At 46.7% G+C, this 22,031-nt stretch overlaps 1 protein-coding gene across 1 annotated transcript; it reads left to right on the plus strand.

Moving 5' to 3' along the window:
• Positions 1–18,089: 18,089 nt before the first annotated feature.
• On the plus strand, positions 18,090–19,025 carry LOC105064201 (olfactory receptor 10V1-like). The gene has a single exon (XM_010949062.1). It carries the CDS (start codon positions 18,090–18,092, stop codon positions 19,023–19,025), a length of 936 nt encoding a protein of 311 aa, XP_010947364.1.
• Positions 19,026–22,031: the final 3,006 nt, after the last annotated feature.

The raw sequence follows: 22,031 nt of genomic DNA on the forward strand, positions 1-22,031 counted from the left end.
TCTAACCAAGGAGGTGAAAGAATTATACACAGAAAACTATAAACCATTGATGAAGGAATTTAAAGAAGACTTTAAAAAATGGAAAGATATCCCATGCTCTTGGATTGGAAGAACCAATATTGTTAAAATGGTCACACTGCCCAAGGCAATCTACAGATTTAATGCAATCCCTATCCAATTACCCAGGACATATTTCACAGAACTAGAAAAAATCATAATCAAATTTATATGGAACCATCAAAGACCTAGAATTGCCAAAGCATTACTGAAGAGAAAGAAAGAGGCTGGAGGAATAACTCTCCCAGACTTCAGACAATACTATAGAGCTACAGTCATCAAGACAGCATGGTATTGGTACCAAAACAGACATATAGACCAATGGAACAGAATAGAGAGCCCAGAAATGAACCCACAAACTTCTGGTCAACTCATTTTTGACAAAGGAGGCAAGAATATACATTGGAATAAAGACAGTCTCTTCAGCAAATGGTGTTGGGAAAACTGGACAGCAGCATGTAAAACAATGAAGCTAGAACACTCCCTTACACCATATACAAAAATCAACTCAAAGTGGATTAAAGACTTAAACATAAGACAAGATACAATAAACCTCCTAGAGGAAAACATAGGCAAAACATTATCTGACATACATTTAAAAAATGTTCTCCTAGAAGAAATAAAAGCAAGAATAAACAAATGGGACCTAATGAAACTTACAAGCTTCTGCACAGCAAAGGAAACCAGAAATAAAACAAGAAGATAACCTATGGAATGGGAGAAAATTTTTGCAAATGAAACCAACAAAGGCTTGATCTCCAGAATATATAAGCAGCTCATAAGACTCAATAAGAAAAAAATAAACAACCCAATCCAAAAATGGGCAGAAGACCTAAACAAGCAATTCTCCAAGGAAGACATACAAATGATCAAAAAGCACATGAGAAAATGCTCAATATCACTAATTATCAGAGAAATGCACATCAAAACTACAATGAGGTATCACCTCACACCAGTCAGAATGGCCGTCATTCAAAAATCCACAAATGACAAATGCTGGAGAGGCTGTGGAGAAAGGGGAACAACCTCCTACACTGCTGGTGGGAATGCAGTTTGGTGCAGCCACTGTGGAAAACAGTGTGGAGATTCCTCAAAAGACTAGGAATAGACTTACCATGGGACCCAGGAATCCCACTCCTGGGCTTGTATCCAGAAGGAACCCTACTTCAGGATGACACCTGCACCCCAATGTTCATAGCAGCACTATTTACAATAGCCAAAACATGGAAACAGCCTAAATGTCCATCAACAGGTGACTGGATAAAGAAGATGTGGTATATTTATACAATGGAATACTACTCAGCCATAAAAACGGACAACATAATGCCATTTGCAGCAACATGGATGTTCCTGGAGAATGTCATTCTAAGTGAAGTAAGCCAGAAAGAGAAAGAAAAATACCATATGAGATCGCTCATATGTGGAATCTAAAAACCAAAACCAAAAACAAACAAACAAACAAAAACAAAGCGTAAATAAAGGACAGAAATAGACTCACAGACAGAGAATACAGACTTGTGGTTACCGGGGGGGTGGAGGGTGGGAAGGGATAGACTGGGATTTCAAAATTGTAGAATAGACTACACTGTATAGCACAGGGAAATATACACAAAATGTTATGATAACTCACAGAGAAAAAAATGTGACAATGAGTGTGTATATGTCCATGAATAACTGAAAAATTCTGCTGAACACTGGAATTTGACACAACATTGTAAAATGATTATAAATCAATAAAAAATGTTAAAAAAAAAAAAGAAGATTCAACAAATTTCAAAGAATCGACATCATACAGGCTAGGTTCTCTGACCATTATACAATGACATTTGAAACAACCCTAAAATGATATTTTAAAGTCAAACGCACATATGTTTGAAATATTAAAATGCACTCCTGAATAACTCCTTGGTAAAAGAGCCAATAATGGTAGACATTCTGAAATATTTAAAACTGAAGGGCAATGAAAGTACTACATATCGAACTTACAGGGGGAGGAACTCTCAGAGAGAGAACTGTATAACTTACGTGACATGTCATAAAACAAATTATTGTATCTTTGCAAAAAAAAAATCACCAATAGAACACCAGCGTAATAATAGCTGCTGGCAAAACTCACCAGGGGCTGTTAAAATGAGCGAGTGAAACTTCAAGAAGTGGGAGAGATGCACAGTGTCAAGCGTGTCCACAAGTTCTTTGATATGCCTTCCTCCGGGAGATGAAGGATTTGCTGAAGAAAAAATAGTGCCTTTACAGTTGGGGAAACCTGCCAGACACCACCTAACTCAAGTGGTCCAAGTTAACTTCCCCAGTGGTAAGGCCTGTTGACATCATGTTCTCCCTGATAGGGTGATAGAAAATCTTTATTTTTCTAGAATATAGGTACTAATGTTTGGTCAGTTTGATGCATAGCAAATATCTTCTTCCAGTTTGCAGCTTACCCTTTCATTTGTTTGTGTTATCTTTTTTTTTTTTTTTTGGTATGGTGGCTATTCATTTTAAAGTAGTCATGCTGTCAGAAAGTTCTAAAGCAAAATATTGTTAAATGTTAGGATTATTAAGTTTGTGTGGTGGATATGTGAGTATTTGTTACACTATTCTGTAAAACTTTTCTGTATGTTTGAAATATTTTACACACAAAATTTAAGACGGAAGGAAAGAAGGAAACGAAATGAAGGTCTGGGGCCAGAGGTTCCAAACAGAAGAAAAGCAATTGCAGTGATCCCAAAGTGACAGCTAGCTTGGCGTGGCAAGGGGGCAGGGAGAAAGACTGAGTAGCACACAATAGGAAGAGGGGAGAAAGATGATAGCTTGAAAGTTTACCTATATGTATAGATGTGTAGACAAAACCTGTGGGGAGATAAATACTAATGTGATCTCTGTGTCTTCCGACAACAGAAATGTGTTGGCCACCCCAAGCCCCTTCCAGTGTGCCTCCCCAGACTCCTTTGCAGGTAGGTTTCCCGATGTGATTTAGATTCTTCTAATTAGATGCACTCACTTAAAGAATACCTTAGTTTGAGGCCAAGCCAACCCGGAGAGAAGCAGGCCGTGAGCCTTTTTGCTGGTGAAGACTGCACCAGACCAGCTGGCGGCAGACAGCGTCCCACTTTGTGAATTTCTCTCTGGAAGACCAGCGTGCAGTTCATTTATTCAGCTCTCCCAAGAATCATATAAGTTTATTTAATACCAATGTAATAAATTTCTTTCTTCTTAAACTCTCCAAAATGGATGTTTTTCCTCGGCAGCGACACTTGGTCTTTACAGAAATTATGATTATTTTTTCCTTGCCTATTTATCTTTAGTTGTTTCTCTACCATAGTCAAATATGTTGTGTTACTACTCATGGTTTCTTCTGGGTAGAAATAACAATGTGCTAATTTGATCCTGGGCCTTAGGAAGCATTATGGCCACCCTTCTTGCACTTCTGACCTCATCACAAAAAGAATATATCCCAGTAGCCAGGTAATGTTCTGGTCACAGAAGAACCAGAGCCCTATAGAGTAGGGCCATCCTTAGCTGTATAGAGTTCCATAGTATGGATGTACTGTAGTTTATTTAAAGATTGCTTTATTGATGGACACTTAGGGCTTTTATTCAAATTTCTCACAAGTCCAAACAGCACTTTAACAAGCATTCTTGCACAAATGTGTTACATATGCATATCCGTATTTCTGTGACACAGATGCATCTGGGTGGCATGGCAATGTACGATTTCGGTCTGTTCTTTTACTATCTGCCTGAGTCTCTTCAGGCCGCTATAACAAAACAGCATAGGCTGTGTGGCTGAAACAACAGACATCTCTTTCTCCCAGTCCGGAGGCGGGCAAGTCCACAATCAAGGCACCAGCTGGTACGGTTTCTGGTGAAAGATCGCATCCTGGCTTGCAGATGGCTGCCTTCTCCTGTGTCCCCACATGGTACGTGGTGGAGAGAGAGAGAGCACACTCTGGTGTCTGTTCTTCTTACAAGGGTGCTAATGCCATCAGACTAGGGTCCCATCTCCAAATACCACCACACTAGGGTTTTGGGCTTCGACATACGAGTTGGGGCACAAACATTCAGTTCATAACAGTGGGTCTTTTCTCCTTTCCTGGAATTGATGACTAAAGGCCACAGCTATGAAAAGCAAGGGCCTCCATATATCCCCTAGTCTGAAAAAGAAGAGCACGTGTTCCAGACCAACCACCGAGAGGCGCCATTTCTAAGGTGGAGGAGCTGCCTTTGGGAAAAACTGCTTTCCTCTTCCCCAAGGAGCCCCCGGTGTTAGGAGGGCAGCAGGGGCAAGCACCACACATGTGCAGTCGCGGGAGTCTCCAAAAGGCAGAGGTTGACATCTTGTTCGTGTGTGGATATTTCCAGAGCCATCCCAAGGGTCTCAGAGGGCAAGGCTGCTTCCAGCTGAGGGCCAGCTCCCCAGCCAAATGGGTCACCCAGGTGTTTGCTTTTTGTAACTGCCGAAACTGCCTTCCAAAATCGGTGCCGGTTTACATGCCCCAATGGTGTTTTCCCAAGCTCTCACCCATACTGTCTACTATAAATATTTTTCATTTTTGTGAATATGATAAATGAAAAGAGATACTTTGTGGTTGTTTAAGGGTGAATGTTTTTTCTTTCCTGAATCGCGTGTTTGTGTCCTTTGGCCGTTTGGTTGCTGGAGGATTTATTCTGTGTCTTAATGATCTGCAAGGGGTTTTGTATACAGAGAACACTGACTATCCTACTTCTCCTCATATGGCACTTGCATTTTGTTTTATTTAGGATGCACGTGACATACAGCACTTTTAGATTTTTGTGCCATCAAATCTCTGTCCTCGTGTGATTTCTTCCATTATTCAGATGCTTTGCAAGTCCTTTCCTACCACAGAAATGTCACTCATAGGTGTAAAGTTGCCAGGGCCACTACTGCCCAGTGCCCTGTCACATGAGTGTGGCGTCAGGACTTGGTCCCATAAATCACTCTCCAGAGAGCAGCTGTCACGTCCTTATTTCTCAGGGTATAGATGAGAGGATTTAGCATTGGGGTCACCGCTGCATAAAATATAGAGACAATTTTGTGCCCCTCTTGAGATTTTTTGGTCTGAGGTCTCACATAAATATATATGAGTGTCCCAAAGTAGATGGTGACCACAGCCAGGTGAGAGCCACATGTAGAAAAGAATTTCAGCCTGGCCTCAGTTGAGGGGATTCTTAAGACAGCCCTAAGGACACAAAGGTAAGAGATCAGGATGAAAATTAAAGGGACTGGCATTGAAATGACAGCACACACCATCATCATAACCTCCAGGAAAATGGTGCTGAAACAGAGCAGCTTGAAGATGGCTTGGACTTCACAGGAGAAGTGATTGACTGAATTATGCCCACAGAAACTGATGGGAAAGAGCAGAACAGGTGTGATGGTGAGCAGGAAGGCTGCCATCCAAGCAAACAAAGCAAGTAAAGCGCAGACCCGAGAAGACATAACCAGGCTGTACCTGAGTGGCTCTAAGATAGCCACAAATCAGTCATAAGCCATGATGGCGAGAAGGAAACACTCGGCCAGTGCCAAGAAGGCTTGGATGGCGAGCTGGGCAAAACAGGAGCTGGAGGAGATGGTGGGGAAGTTGTGCAGAGAGTTGGCCATCATCAGTGGTACAGCACTGCTAGAGAACAGGAGAGCCAGTAAAGACAGGTTGCTGAGGAAGAAATACATCAGGGTGTGGAGCTGAGGACTGACTCCTACCAGGAAAATGATCATGCTGTTTCCTGCCAAAGTTACTACATAGAGAAACATCAGGGTCCAGAAGAGAACACTCTGGGAGGTAGGGTGCTTGGACAGCCCCACGAGAATGGATTCAGTCACTTTGCTGTGGCTTCCAATTTCCTGGTAATTCATTTCATCTGTTGTTAGCTATGGGTGAGAGAGAAAGCAGATGGATCAGCTTTTTGTCAAAAAGGAGCACGTTGGTTATACAACCTTTGATGCGAGCTCATCTCCAAAGCTTTCCGCCTCTAACCCAACAACAACTACAGGAGCCCACCGCATCCTGTATCCTTTTCTGGGAAAATAAAAAGGCCATCCTTCAGCAAAATGGGTCAGGACCCTGAACTTTTGTGAACATGATATTTAAGGAAGACAGCCGAAGATTCACCAAGTCCTCTGGCCAATGAGCCTGCCATGAGCTTCCTGTCCACACCAAATGAGACCTGACCAAAGGCGGAAACCAACTGAGTGGTAAGCTTGAGTGAGTCAAACAGAATTGTCCCAAGGGCCCTTTCCTGTACCACCACACTGTCATCCTTCTGCCCCAAATGACGAGACAGTCGGTTTCCACCTTTGATCAGGCCTCATCTTCCCAGCTGAATGGACCTCCGTGGCACTGGAATGATGAGATCTGAGATCCTGCTGTGGCCAAAGGCCTGGGTCTGCCTCCTGTGTCTGTGCTCTTGACTGTGCTCCTGAGTACTGTGCTGTCGCTTAGGATCAACAAGCCTCCAGATGTGCGCCTCCATTTAGACGTTTGCCATCACTTAAATACCACTTGAGCAGCGGCAAACTCATTCAGCTGCCCTGCTCCCCTCCAAGTCAATGCCGTTTTCAACTCTGCTGTCTCTACCAGAGTCTGGCACATAGTAGGAACTCATCAGTGTCAGATCCCTTCTCAAACTCACCCTCCATATCCCATCAGTCAAAAAGCTCTGTTAATGTGTCTACTGAATTGAATAAGCATCACAGAAACCTATGGTAGAGCAGGCACTGGGGAAAGTATTCCTTTAAAGCATTTCTCATATCCATCCCTTCTTCTCTACCCTCATGTTTTTAGATATGAGAATTAATGACCTCATACCAAGACTCACTACTAGCAACCTCTGGGCATGGTCCCTGCCCTCGAAAAGGGTTCACAATCTGATGGGAGTAACAGAAATAAAAGACAATTATAATATAATGTGGCATGTAGCCTATTGGGGAGGTTTAAGGTCTTACAAGAGCACCCAGGAAGGGTTACCTAACAAAGTCTGATCAGGAAAGAAGTGACATCTCAGCTGAGATATGAAGACTAAGCAGGAACTAGTCAGCCAGTTCCTACTACAGCTGGTCAGAGAGGAGGAGGGAGAGAGAAGAAACAAAAGTGAATACACCAGGGGGAGGGTACAGCTCAAGTGGTAGAGCACTTGCTTAGCATGCGCAAGGTCCTGGGTTCAATCCCCAGTACCTCCATTAAAAATAAAGACTAGGAATAGACTTACCGTAGGACCCAGGAGTCCCACTCCTGGGCATATATCCAGAAGGAACCCTACTTCAGGATGACACCTGCACCCCAATGTTCATAGCAGCACTATTTACAATAGCCAAGACATGGAGATAGCCTAAATGTCCATCAACAGATGACTGGGTAAAGAAGAGGTGGTGTATTTATACAATGGAATACTACTCAGCCATAAAAACTGACAACATAACGCCATTTGCAGCAACATGGATGCTCCTGGAGAATGTTATTCTAAGTGAAGTAAGCCAGAAAGAGAAAGAAAAATACCATGTGAGATCACTCATATGTGGAATTAAAAAAAAAAAAGAACATAAATACAAAACAAAAACAGACTCATAGACATAGAATACAAACTTGTGGTTGCCAAGAGGGTTGGGGGTGGGAAGGGGCAGAGTGGGATTTCAAAATTTGTAGATACTGACAGGCATATGCAGAATAGATAAACAAGATTATACTGTGTAGCACAGGGAAATATATACAAGATTTTGTGGTAGCTCACAGTGAAAAAAAATGTGACAATTAATATATGTATGTTCATGTATAACTGAAAAATTGTGCTCTACACTGGGATTTGACACAGCATTGTAAAATGACTGTAACTCAATAAAAAATGTTAAAAATAAATGAATGAATGAATGAATAAACCTGATTACCTCCCCCATTGCTAAAAATAATAAAATAATACAGTAATAAATAAAATATTTTTTAAAAAGTGAATGCATCAATCTCTGCTCACCATCTCTGGGCGAGAAAATCCAGTCATCTTGGTCTTGGGTGAGGAGAGTCAGATGGAGGGAGGCACCAAGGTGGGAAGGACTAACTCAACTCCTGACTGGCTCATCCCAGTTACCACTGACAGATGCTTGTGCTTAGAGCAGTGCTTCTCAAAGTGGGGTTCATGGACCAGCTTCCTCAGCATCCTCTGGGACTTGGCAGAGATGTATATTCTCTGGTCCCACCCACCCCAGACCTTCTGAGTCAGAAATTCTGGGGGTGGAGCCCAGCGATTAGTTTTAACCAGCCATGCCTCTGTCTTCTGCTGCCTCTAGAGTTTCAGAACCCCTGGCTTCAGGTACAACTCATTCATTTCCTAGTGGCTTTCCACTTTTGTCCTAAAGCAGGAATGAGTGAAGAAACAGACATAGACAACTTTTTAGATGCTTCCTAATTCGAGGGTCCCGACATCAGAATGAGAGAGAATACTATTCACCCCCACCCCCCCGGCCAGGAGAAACCAGCCTGCCCCTCCCCCTGGCTGCTCCCCAAGGCTGTTCAGCCACATCTCTATCGTGTGACTCCAGGGCTTCACATTCCTCACGTTCACTTCCCACAAGAAGGCTTTCATGCCTTCATGGTGCTGGAGTCTAAAAACACTGAGAGGTCCCAGAAGCAGTTCTCATCTTGGTCCTGGGACCCAGCAGGAGCTCACGGTGGGAGTGGGAGCAGCTTGTCATATCCATGCCCTGTGCTGCAGTCACAGAGCAGGCACATGAGAGGACGGGGCCAGTTCCATGTAGGGCCACTGGGTCCGGGCCCAAGTTTCTATTGACTTCAATCAGTGCACATTAAACTGTTTTGCTCACTTCCCTCCAAAAGAATTTTGTGAAACTATGACACACACACACACACACACATGCACATTTTTAAACTCGCATTTGAAATTTCTCACACATTTCAATAGCTGCAAAAACATTATTTCTGGCTTCCTGTAAATATTCATAACTTAAAACCACCCCTACCTGCAGATTCCTGGGAATGCTTCGTTCGTCCCTAGTGGTGTGCATACCTGGATTTGAAGAGCAGCCACCAAGAGCACACAGCTTTTCAAGAGCCACCACTGCCGTGCCCTGGGGCGTGGGACAGGCTGGTCACTTTGGGAGCTGGCCACTTCTCATCACCATCAGGGCTAACTCTGGCCTTATGCACTGGGCTGTGTGAGCAGCCCGAGCCTTCTGTTCTGGGGACTCCGTCCAGGGGGCAAAGGAAAGCAGCCTCTTTGCACTGAAAAGTATCCTGTGCCAGCGAGACACTGGCAGCACCATCCCCAAGGAAAAGGCCCCAGCTCTTCACCACCAACTCCAGAGATGCCATCTGTTTCCAAAAATGGCATTTTTTTTAGGTCCAGCTCCCTGGACCTAAGCTGGAATTGTCGCTAAACTGCATCTGTGAGCTGGGCCGAGCAGCAGCCTCAAAGCAGCCAGGCTTCTCCCAGCTCTGCAAGCCTGGCTCCTTGACGGAAGGAGCCCAAACACTCAGCGATGGAGAAACCAGAAAGAGAGCCCCTTCCTCCTCTGACTTGGACCCAAACTCTGTTTCCTTGAGATTGAATATGCTTTGGGATTCACACCAGGAGATTTTCATCATCCCTTTCTTGTCAAATCATAAGTTCTTATCCTGATTGCAACGATGCTTTGAATCACCATGTCTTCATGTACCTAAATCACTGATTTCTACTTCAACTGGGAGATGGAAAGAACTCTGCTCTCTGCTCAGTGAGTGTTTTCCTTCAGACAAAAGCCAGCAGGTCCAATCATTAGTGACTTGAGGAGCTCAACAGTACTGTATTAAAATAGCCTTACGGATCGAAGAGCTGTATCCATCAAGAGTTATTACTAGTAGGTCCTTCAGGGACTGGATGCTCGATAGTAATGGCCTTATCCTTCTGAACAGCAGGCAGCATAGCGGAGAATGAACAGGCGTGCAGAGCTGAGGACTTCTTTCCCACGGGTGAAGTCTAAATTTTCACTCTTTTTCCATAACTATCAACATTTACTGACTAGTTGGTCCCCAGATTCTGAAGTCCAACTGGGACAGGTGCAAAGGACATCCCTCTAGGCACAAGCTTGCCAAGGACTTTGGAGTCCTCTGAGTCTGAGTTACCCTGTAGCCTTCAGCTGCCACCCCATTGCCCACAGTTCTGGGCTGCAGTGAAGTCAGGAAAGGTAATAAGAAAGTCCCGTCCTCTCACTAGGGACACACAAAGGACAACCATACCTGGTGCATCTCCATCTAGACTCACACTCTAGGAAGAGAGACACACGTCCCAGAGTCACATGGTCCACAAGGTGGCTCAGCAAAATAATCCCGACTTCCCAATCTGCAGCCCAGTTGGGTGTTACGTCCACTGGTCTTATTAAGCAGAGAGAGACTTAGGAAATACAAAAGGATCTTAGCAAGAGAACCCCAGGGAAACAATTAGAGGTGTATGCCAACCACATTACTGAGGGTCTGAGTAACCTCTATGGGCAGCCGCAATTGCGATGTGGTCCTGGTGGAGCAAACAGATTGACGCTTTGAGCCAAAGAATGACAACAAGTAACAAGTTTATGCTGCAACCTTACAGCCCAACACAAGGGATTTCTGCATTCCTCGTCCAAAGCTGCATTTCAGAATCCTTCCAGGAATGAAAGATTCTTGTCCAGACACCGGAATTACTGGACTGATGACCATCATCTGCTATATGCCTCCTCTGTGCCAGGGTCTATGGAAGATATTATACACTAATAGGGGGCTGAACACAGACACTTGAAGCAGACAAGAATGAAGCATTAGTCTGCTTAGAATGGAAACTGAGGCAAGAGTTGACTGCAAGGTGGACTTAAACTGGGGCCAGACAGACCACCAGAGTCCCAAGCTCAACTCCGTCCCTTCTTGGCACTTCCCACTTAGTAGGTGCAGTTCCCCAAGGAGCTCTGTTTGTGCAGAACGTCTAATTTTTCTGTGCTTTGTTGTATCAAAATGAAATTATCTTTATTAATTATTCTGACACAGAAATAATAGAATTTCTAGATTCTGGGAAGGTGACAGCAGAGGAGATATCATCATTTTTGAATCTCCACAACCCTCCCCTACCCCCCAAAAAAAGGAGAGAAAGAGAAAGAGAGAGAACAGGACAGCAGAATCAAAAACCCAGGGCAACATCCCAACAACCTAGGTTACATAAACTTCAAAATTTGGACTGGCTGAGACCAACCCATCCCCAGCCTGTGGAATCCTATCATCTGAGGGAAGGAGGCAGATGGAAGGAAATCAGCCAGGTGGGGTGCCTGGTGGTCCTAGAACTCCAATACTTACCTACCTACAGATAATTCCAACTACAGAATTCTTTGTGATTGCTGAAATACAAGGCAGGAGGATAAAGAGAGCCCATCAATCTACAGCTAAGTGGACTAAGAAGTACAAACCACTGTGTATAAAATAAGCTACAGGGATCTATTGTACACCACAGGGAATGGAGCCAGTATTTTATAATAACTATAAATGGAATATAATCTTCTGAAACCCAAAACTTATGCAATATTGTACATCAACTATACCTCAATTAGGGAAAAAAGCATGAAGAGACTGTTGAGGAAAAAACGTGGTTCCATGGAGAAGAGCCCTAGTGTCCAGGCCTCGGGGGCAGAGGGTGTGGCTTCCTCACAGTCCCCAGGGAGGTGAGTGGCCCACAGCCAATCTGGTGAAGAAGACGGGGTGGAGTTCCCTGCAGGGATCAGAAGTGCTAGCCCAGAAACCAAAGGAATTCGGAGGCCCCCCAGTCAGAACTTCATTCCTGCATACTTGGCACCACAATTTCTAACAAATTTAAATATTAGCACTTAAGTTGAGAATTTGGAGGAGTAAAGAAAGGACAATAAATAGCATCTGTCTTCCCTGCCGGAACCAATTGAGAAATACTACAAAAGCCCCAGCTGACAGGGAAGCAAAGCCTTTACACCGGCAAAACCTGGTTGGTGAATTCCCAGAGTGTTCAAAGTGTGGAACCGCCCACTGGAGGAAGATTCTGGGTCTGCAGAGAAGGCTCACATGTCCAGTGCTGCTTACTCCCGCCCAACTGGGTGGGAAGGGAAGGAGAAAGAGACCAGATCCCCTACGATGGAACCTTTGACAAAGTACCACTAAATGAAGAAAGGAGACCCAGGGGTGCTGCCCACCAACACCACATTTCACTGCATCTCCACGTGGCCGCTCCTTTCTCAAGGAAACTAGGGCAGACCAGAGTTACCTCTTGGCACAGACACCTGACATTTTACAGATTTTTGTACCTCTTACCCCACTGGGCTTACTTATTAAGTCCATGGTGTACCTCCTGACAAAAATTTCCTCCTAATTCTATTTTCTCCTAGTATTTGCAGCCACCACTGCCTGACATGTCTTATCAGAGGTTCTGCAAGAAGATCAAGTGACAACCATAAGATACTCTAATAATGAAATTTCAACATACAAGCGATCCCAAATAGAAAGTCATGATGAATTTCCTAGGGAAACAATGAAGTTCAGAATTCCCCTTGCAAGTCTGAAGTTTAAAGACATTAGACAAAAGCCTAGAATAAAAGCCTCTCGATCTTGTGATCTAAAGTTGAAAGAAATCGAAGTCCCAAATCACTTTCTTCAACCTCCCCTCTCCTCGGACTCAGGGTCTGGATGGTTCACTCAGGGCTTTGGAAATCAGGTTACTTCTGTGCCCACTCACTAATTCAGAGTCCAGATAGTTAACAGTATGCACACAGCTATCCAGCCCTGGTCTTACAGCCAACAAATTCAAACGACAATGCAACATCTGTTCCCAGCCCATTGACGTTCCCAGAACTTAGTGCTCTATTGGCCAAGATCCTATCAGAATCGATGATACCTCACTGGAGGGAGATGCAGGAAATCCGGGCAACTTTGGGCGATGTGCTATCTGCGCTCACACTGCTTTAGAGCAGCTAGGAACTTGCACAGATGGCAGCTGCAGTTACTTAGGTCTCTTTTGAGGTGCCTTTCTTTCAAAGTGTTAAATTTCTGTTTAAAACCTCTTACTTTCCGTTTCTCCCTTCCGACCCCCTGTCTAGGCAGTCCTGGGACTAAAGCGAGCATGCGCACTGCCTGGGAAAAGCGCGCGCACGCCCAGCCCTGCATCAGTAGCCTTGCCAAAAACCTGCTGCAGTCTTGACCTCTGCCTCCAGGCCAGGCCTCCCCAGCGTGGCTCGAGAAGATTCAGTGACTTTGCTTCCTGGGTCCCTCTCTTTCCCTCGACAACACGTACGGACCAATATCACGCTGAGGAGGTGTTCCCTAAGCCTGCTGTTCGTTTCCGTTAAAAGTGGGAGAGCTTTTGTATTAGAAACTGTGGCCATGAGGAGAAAGAGGCCGGGGGGGAGGAAGAGGATGGAGGAAGGGCTGGAAAAGCAACTGATGCCCACCTTGGACTGTTGGGAGCCCCTCTGCGGTCAGGATCAAGAGCAGAAACTACTGGAATGATTCAAGGGGAGTTGTGTGTAACCCTAAGCACCACCAGGCCTGCCTGGGGCCCTGTTTCCTGTTTCAGGCTGCGGCAGAATGCTAGAGAGAGGGCCTCCTTCCCACTGCTGCCTGCAGCCCAGCAGCGAGCAAGCCCTCCGAGGCTTCAGCCTAGGCACTGGTATTCCTGAAAAGGATGGAGGTAGCAAGGAGGCTTTTCTGAGCAACCCTGTGGGCAATAGAAGTGAAGAAAAGGAAGGCCTGCAGTCATAGGCCCAGAGTGCTTGTGGGGCGTAGCCTGCTTTATGCATGTAGGCAAAGCATCCTTGGGGGGCCCCGCAAGTAACTTGAGTCCTGCCTTGCCAAGATGCAGACCATACTGCAGGTTAGACACTGGGCTACACCCAGACTGGGACTGGGGAGATGACAGTGTTAGACAAAAGGTTGGGTCGGCTGAGTGGGAGCATTCTCAAGGTTCCATAACTCTTCTTCCCCACTTCATTTGATGAAGCTACTTTGACGATTCAGATTCTGCAGATTAAAAATGGCAGCCCCGACGGCCCTGATTCTGCTCCCTCGTAGTCGTTACACAGAATCACAGAATCTCAGTGTTGGGGGTCGGGGGGCTAACAGGGTACCAGTCTCATCTCCACCATCCATTTTATGCTCCTCTCAAGCATGGCTTGACTGCTCGATGCAAACCTAGCCAAACCTGTACATCTTCTGGCTCTAAAATCGGCCTGAGGCCCCACCACGTACTGGTGATTGCACAGGAAGCAGATCTGACTTGAATAACATTGCCAAGACCTAACTTGTATTTTTTTGCAAAGACAATGTAAGTAATTGGGTTTGGGTTTGAGTTCAGCTCTGTGACCTTGGGGAAGGCAGTCCCCTCGGTGGGGTGGACCACAGGGTCGGCCTCCTTCCTGACCTCTCCTCCAGGACTTCCAGAATCCTGCCTCCACTGCCATTTACTGCAAACGACAGACCGGAGCAGCTCCTGCAAGGAACTGCCTTCCTAACAGCCACCAGGCAATGCTTCCGAGGGCTGTCTCCCCGTGGACAGGACAGCTGTGCGGGCAAATCCCAGCCTCCCGACCCTCCTTTTCAGGCTTCTCCCTGGTCTTCCACTTCAAGCACTGGTCTGCGACTCCCGGGGAATGCCAGGTCCTTTCAATGGATGTGAGCAGAGAGCGGGAAGGCTGCACTAGTGGGGTTCGCAGCAGGGCAGCTGCTCCGTGCTTCGCTCCGTCCGTGCTTGTACCATAGAGCATGGTAAGAAACCAACAGAAACCCCTTCAGCGCCCAAGTAGTGAAAGACTGATTAAAGTATTACTTAATTGAATTATGGTTTTTTTGTTTATAGATTTTCTTTGTTATTGTGGATTTGTTCTCATTATTGAATTATAATTAATTATATGATAGTCCATCCAGCAGTTACAAAGAAGGAAATTAACCAATATGCACTGACTGAAAACCTCTCCCAGACACATTATTAGGTGAAAACACTGAGGGCAGTAGGTTTGTATGATATGACCCCATTTCAGCTTTTTAATGTGTGAGTGTGTGAATGTGTGTAGGTATACGTGTGTGTGCATGTGTGTTAACATGCATGCACGCACATGTGCATTGTGTGTCTATACATGTGAGTGTGTATATGCGTGCCCATGTGATCACGTTTATGTTTGTGTGTGTAGGGTGTGTGTAGGTTTGCTTTTGTGTACAGCTGTGGGAGTTGGTATCTGTGTGGATGTCCGTACGTGTGAGCGCACATGCGCACACAGGACAAGCAGGGAAGAAGTGAGCCTCACTGCTAAGAACGTTCTCTCTGAGAGAGTGCGGGAAGGACTGAAGCAGGAACTTGCAGGTTGACTTTCATTTCTCACTTTTAAGTGTTTGAATCATAGGTGACTTTTTCTTTTTGTGTTTTCAGTATTTTCAAGATTTAGGGATCAAATAAAACAAAGCAATCCCTACATGTCTTCATCCCTGCCCACTTGTGGGGAAAAGAGTAGAAGTGATGTGTGCACTCTCACTCAGACAGCTATCAGGGACCACGCCCAAGAGTGGGCAGGTGGCGGCCCGGGGGGCTGCAGAGGGGTGGGGCTCACCGTGACTTCTGGGCAGGGCTGCTGGTGGGGTAGGGAGCAGGGCATGGGTCATCCAGGGAAGAAGGCTTCATGACTATCTGCCCTGCACTTAGGAGTGGGCAAGCTGCCCTCCATGGACCCGTCTGGCTCAAAGACTCAAGGTGCCCATCAGGTCCGTAGAAACCAAAGTAATACTCAGTGCAACATGCAAGTGGCTAGAAAACTGGACTCACAAACTTCTGTCAGCAGAACGGGTTTTCAGGCTGACTGAACCCAGTCTGCGTCTCAGTGGCCCCAGGAGAAGTGGCACCTAAGTGAACTCCTGTCTGTTAGGTGAGAGTTCCATTTCTACGAGACCCTTAACTTCTGTTGATTCTAGATTTGTTAGATCTCTAGAATCTTTAGAAATCTTCTCCTTTCTTCTGCTGGGAGGGAGGGAAGCACAGGAAGAAATCGAAGGCTAAACACAAGGTTTCCTACTTGTAAGCTGGGTCGTACCAGGGGAAGGAAGAAGGAAACATGTCCCCCAGATTCCAGGAAGGTGCGTGGTCTTATGTCTACAGTCTGGACACAGAGCAGCTAAAGCCATCATCCCGCTAGGCACTCAACCCCCTGTCTTCCTGAGAGTTCTCACTCCCACCCCAGCTGTCTTCTGGTTCTGTGTTGTCGGCCCCCACCGTGTGACCTCACCCACCTCTTTGCCTTCTGCTCTTCTCCCTGTGCACCCTCCCTGGACGATAAAGACCTCAGCCATCCCCAACACGTCAGATACCCTGCTGTCACTTAACCATTCATTCAACCATATATGTTGGGCACGTACTCAATGTCTGAGTCTGGACGGACTGTAGAGGATGCAGAAATGAGCAACAGGCATTTGTTCAACAGGTATTTACCAGTATTACTAGTAGGTGCCGGCCCCTGTGAATTGCAGGACTGAGTCAGTCACTCCCTTAGTTTCCCACGGCACTCCGGGCTCCCCAGCGGCATTACTTATCACTAACTCAGCCCAAGGGTCAGAAGAAGTGTCTAGAAGGGGTGATACATAAGCTGGGGTCTCCCTGCTACTGAAATAGGAAAGGGAGAAACTCCTGCTGCTCATGCTACTTCCTCTCTGGACCTCATGTCCACAGCCCTTTGGCTGCAGGGACCCTGGGAATCTGTGTGTGTTGGGGCTGGGGAGTGGCAAGGGAGGCACGACACAGCCCCGGCACAAAGTCAAAGTGGCTGTGTTTAAACCTAAGCGACAGGAAGCTCAGTTCCCACCCCATCCCCGAGACTGCTCTTCAAAATGCAGACCAAAGGGCTGTTGTTAGGGTTCCTTGAAAACAACTTCACGCTGTTTGGGGAAAGCATCCTAGGAACTGGTTTGAAAAACCGGGGAATTTTTGAGGAAAGCACTAACTGTTCTGTTTTGATCTACAGGTCGGGGGCCTCTGTTGTGGCCTTTCCGGTCTGCTCGCTTCAGACTGGCCACCATGATCCCAACTGACAAAATCCAATCCCTTAATATCTAGCCTGCTGATACTGTTTGTCCTGAGTTCAGTAGTCTTTGTACACTGACAGACTCCTTGGTTTGCCTCAAGTCTGAAGTCAAGGGGAGACTCTGTCAGCAGCCAAGGACCTCCTGATCCTGCGTGGGGTTTCCCTCCAGTTGCAGGGCTTGTCCCTGTGCATGTTTACGAAATGTATAAAGGTGTATAGAGTTGTACCACCTCCGAGATTTTTTTCTCACTGTTGAATATAGTGTGCAGTGTTTAACACAATGAACACTTAAAGCTGTCCGTTGATCTTTATTTCAAAAATTTGAGCTCAGTGAAATTTATTTAGTTATTTATTTATTGCTTTTTAAAACTTTATTTCAACGTAACTATACTTACAGAAATACACTCACACTGGTTAACAGAATGCAATTTAAATTTAACTTATCCTACACAATTTGGACCAAAAATTTGGTACATGATTTGCTTTAAAATTAGATGAAAAACAAACCAGATCGCAAATCTTTTTTTTTAATTAAAACAATTTTTGTAATTAAAAAAATTACAAATGTATATAAAAGATCCTCTATAAAATGCTGTTAAAGCAAACAGCAAAGCAAATGGCAAGAACCTTGAGAAATTAACCTTTGGTTTGTCTCTCAAAAATAACATGTATTGCACTCCAAGAGCTTATAAAATTGGCGGAGGAAAACACTGTAACGTTTCAATGATGAAATTTAAATGTGAAGAAAATTGTATGCCCCTCAAAACAAAAACGACTTCGTACGTAGACTTCACTCATCTAGGTTCATTTTGTAATAACTCGACAGGTGAACTAGAGTGGCGTCAGCGTCACAGCCGGCAGTTCTTCATCCTCCATGAACAGAAGGTGTAGAGAACGAGGACAGTGGCTGAGCCCACCTGTGGAAAGGGCCCCACGGTCTCCCGCCGCCCAGAACTTGCCAGGAAGCGGCCTCCTCCAGCCCAGAAGTTCTAGGATGGCCCCACTGCAGAAAAACCACACCTTGAGCTCTGACTTTATCATCTTGGGCTTTGGGGACCTGGCTGAACTACAAATCTTCTTTTTCGGACTCTTTCTGATCATGCATCTTGTCACCTTAGCCGGGCACACCACCATCGTGCTCATCACCTGCACTAACTCCTCCCTTCAGACCCCCATGTATTTCTTCCTCTGCAACCTGTCTGCCATTGAAATTTGCTATATATTGGTCATCGTCCCCAACATGCTGGCCAACTTCCTGTCCTGGAGCCAGCGGATGCCCTTCCTGGGCTGTGCCTTGCAGATGCATCTCTTCATCGCCCTGGGCGGTGCAGAGTGTTTCCTCCTGGCCGCGATGGCCTACGACCGCTTTGTGGCCATCTGCAGGCCTCTGCGCTACCCGCTCACGGTCACCAGGGCCCTCTGTCTGCAGATGCTGGCCCTGGCATGCGTCAGTGGCTTTGCACTGTCCCTCGCCCTGACTACACTGATATTCCTCCTCCCCTTTTGTCAGTCCCATGAGATCAATCATTTCTTTTGTGACATTCCTGCGGTGCTTTTTCTGGCCTGCTCGGACACCCGAGCCAACGAGATTGCCATCTTCCTGGTCTGCACGCTCATCCTGTTGAGTCCCTTCTTCCTGATCCTGCTCTCCTACGGCTTCATCATTGTTGCTGTCCTCAGAATCCACTCAGCCGAAGGCAGGAGCAAAGCCTTCTCCACCTGTGCCGGGCACCTGCTGGTCTCTCTTCTGCACTACGGCTGCGCGATATTCATCTACATTCGCCCCAAGTCATGCTACAGCCCGGACCAGGACAAAATCGTCTCCTTGATCTACACCAATGTCACTCCCGTGCTCTACCCTGTGATCTATAGTCTGAGGAACAAGGAAGTCAAGGGTGCCCTCAAGAGACTCCTCGAGAGCCACAACTGAATGAGGCGGCAGTCCAAGACGAGGTGAAGGGGAGGTGGGCTCCACCACAACTAGCCTAGCCCGCTTCCCAGAGCTCAGCGCATCACCGCACTGCCCACCTTTTCTGTGCTCAGAGAGAGGGACTGAATCCCAGTGCTTTCCAAGATGGGGCAGCTCTGGGGTGTCTGTGAATGTTTCACTGTCCCTTCATGGACAATTGTATCTATCACCTGGGGCACTGTTGGAGACATAGACACTGACAGGAAGACATGGCCCGAACAGGAAATTAAAGCAGCCACTTGTCTGGCCAAAAGGATGCAAACCAAAGCAGCAGTGGCTGGGGGTTGCAATTCACTCCACCCTCCTCCTGCTCACTGTCCTCACTAAGGCATCTCAGGACCTGCCCCACTTCCGGCCTCCAGGCTGGGCTGCTGACTCCTCTGCATCCCCTGATCTGTTAAAGGGCCACTTGCTCCTGGCAGCTTGGGGAAGGCGTCCTCCCTGTGTGGCCCTTCATGCTTACTCCTCACCTATCATCTCCCCGACTGGGGTAGAGGCTCCTTGAAGGCAAGAACTGTGATTAACCTCTGTCACCCCAGCACCTGGCCCATAACAGGTGTTCCATAAGCTTCAGACTTCAGTTGCTCAAGGAATGAAAGGGTTCAATATCCCACTGAGCTGAGGCCTCTGTGACTCAGGGACTCAGATCAGGTATATTGATCTCAAGAAAGTGTTTGCTGACCTCACTCCCACCCCTGCATCTCTTTGCTTCACAGTACTCAGCAGCATTCTTGAATGAATGGATGAACGAGCTCCTCGCATGAACCAAGCACTGTGGATGTAAAACAGCGTAAGACACAGTCCCTGCCCTCAAGACACTCACAAATTAGGCTGGGGAAATTAGGCACCTTATTAAAAAGACTACAGTAAAGCAACTTATGTTAGTACAATAGTTCCGAGCTATTCTTTCGTAGGAAGGACGGAGTCATTCCACCACCAGTCCTAGGAGCAGGCACACACTGCTCAAAGGGTCAGGGATGAAGGGGTCTGGGTCCTTGATGAGCCTTCCTTGAACAGTGAGACCAACACTGTGACCACCTCCCTCTGGACCTTGTGTTCGGTCAGCAATACACTGCCTTATAGTTTAAGCCCCCAAAGCGCTCCCCTGGACATACAGAAAAATTCCATAAGCACCAGTGATTTCCAGCTTCGCCTGCTCTCCTCAGTTCGTGGCCCTCCCACCTCCCTCATCATCCCTGGGCAACGACCATATCTTCTACCACAAAGAGGCCCTCAGAGCCACTGCAGGGGCCCTCCTCCACTGGAGTGGTAGATCCTGGAGGATGACGACATGGATAATTTTTCCTAGTGCCAAGGCCACAGCAAGTCACTGAGAGAAGATGGTGACAGCAGGGAAGAATCCACTAGAGGCTGTGCCCGGGAGCTTACAGACCAGCAAATTCCTGGTCACAGTCCAGTGCAGACGATGCTGTGTGGAAAGATAGGCCCAGGTTGTCCGCAGATGGGGCAATCCTCTTCCACACCTCCTGGGACTGCGGTGAGGATCACACAGGACAACACTTCAAAAGCGTGCCTGGTCCAGCATGCAGGGGGTGGAATCAGTGGCAGCGAGGACTGGGTCCTAGAAAAGCTTGCACCCTGGAAGGGTGGGAGGGGACCACTGCATGGGCCCCCCTTTATTTGTACATGCTTAGGTGGTGCCTCTTCTTTTATCACTTTAAGAAATACACCTCTCTTTTAAAAACAAACTCAGGCAAAGAGACTAAATCAAAGTTGCATTCACATTTGGTCCTCAGGGGAGATTCAGAGGGAATCTCAGCATAAGGAGAACTTAAAAAAAAAAAAAGGCTTGAAAGTTTGTGAGACAAGTTGTGGTCTTGAATCATCTTATTCATGTATGTGTCTTATTTTGAGTTAATTAAAACCCTACAAAACAAACAAAACAAAACAAAACAAAAAAGAAATATAGCTCTCACTGCTCTCACCCCTAAGTCCTTCCCTACTTTCAAAATAAACTAGTGAAATGTTGACAGGTGTTGAAGCCGGGTGAGGGGCAGGTGTGTAGCGCTGGGGCTTCCGCAGTAAAGACTTCTGAAAACCAAAGGTACTGATTGGTCTCCTCAGCCCAGGCAGGCCCCTTGCTCGGAGTGCCCTCCCGCACCTCTGACGCTTATCCAGCCTTCACTGGCCCTTCAGGCACAGCCCAAATGCCTTCTAGCCCATGACCCCTTTGTAACTACTGCCCTGGTCCAGTTCGCACGTAAGACAAGGGAACATCGCTGACAGGAGTACAGCTGTGGGTTCCTGTCCACTGGGCCTTGCTGTCTGTGACAGGAAGGAGTGACAGCACCAACCCAGGTGTCCCTGCACATGCACACACACACACATGTGCCCGGACAAGTACAGCCTGAGGGTGGGCGAAGGGTGCAGACAGGGAGTCCCATCACTCCCAGGCAATGGGGTGGGGGATCTGGCAGCACAGGGGGCCCCAGGAAGGAGGGAGACCTTCTCCTGGGCCTGGTGGGACAGGGTGTGCGTCTGACCTGATGCCCAGGGTCCCGGTAGGGGTCAGCAGGGTCATCAGACGTGAAGTGATGATAACCCACTGACTTCCCCAGCGGGGGGGGGGGGTGTTCCCAGAGGGAAGGGGTACAAGAATCTGTGACATAAGAGATGATGCCAACCTGGCCTGAGGTAGCCTAGGGAGAGTGACTGGGACATATTTAGGGGGACTGGGGACGTGGAGGTTAGAGGAGACAGTGGAGGCTATGGGAGTGCGAGGAAGAGGGAAGCATCTGGGAAGTGGGGAGACACAGTGAGGTCAGCTGGGAGCTGGCTGCATTTCGGGTCCTTCAGGACATTTAGGTTTAGGTGTCTATATCAACTTGAAGCTCAGGATTTCAAAAAAGATGTTGAGTATCTGGCAAAGAGAGCCTTGTTGATGTATTTAGCCATCAACTTCCTCGAATTTATATGCCTTGGTCCCGTCACCTCTTCACCTTAATC

The sequence above is a fragment of the Camelus bactrianus genome, chromosome X (genome assembly GCF_048773025.1).
Source record: "Camelus bactrianus isolate YW-2024 breed Bactrian camel chromosome X, ASM4877302v1, whole genome shotgun sequence".
Taxonomy (NCBI): domain Eukaryota; kingdom Metazoa; phylum Chordata; class Mammalia; order Artiodactyla; family Camelidae; genus Camelus; species Camelus bactrianus.

Coding starts and splice junctions, on each gene's coding strand:
- LOC105064201 (XM_010949062.1), top strand. CDS start 18,090: ATGGCCCCACTGCAGAAAAACCACACCTTGAGCTCTGACTTTATCATC.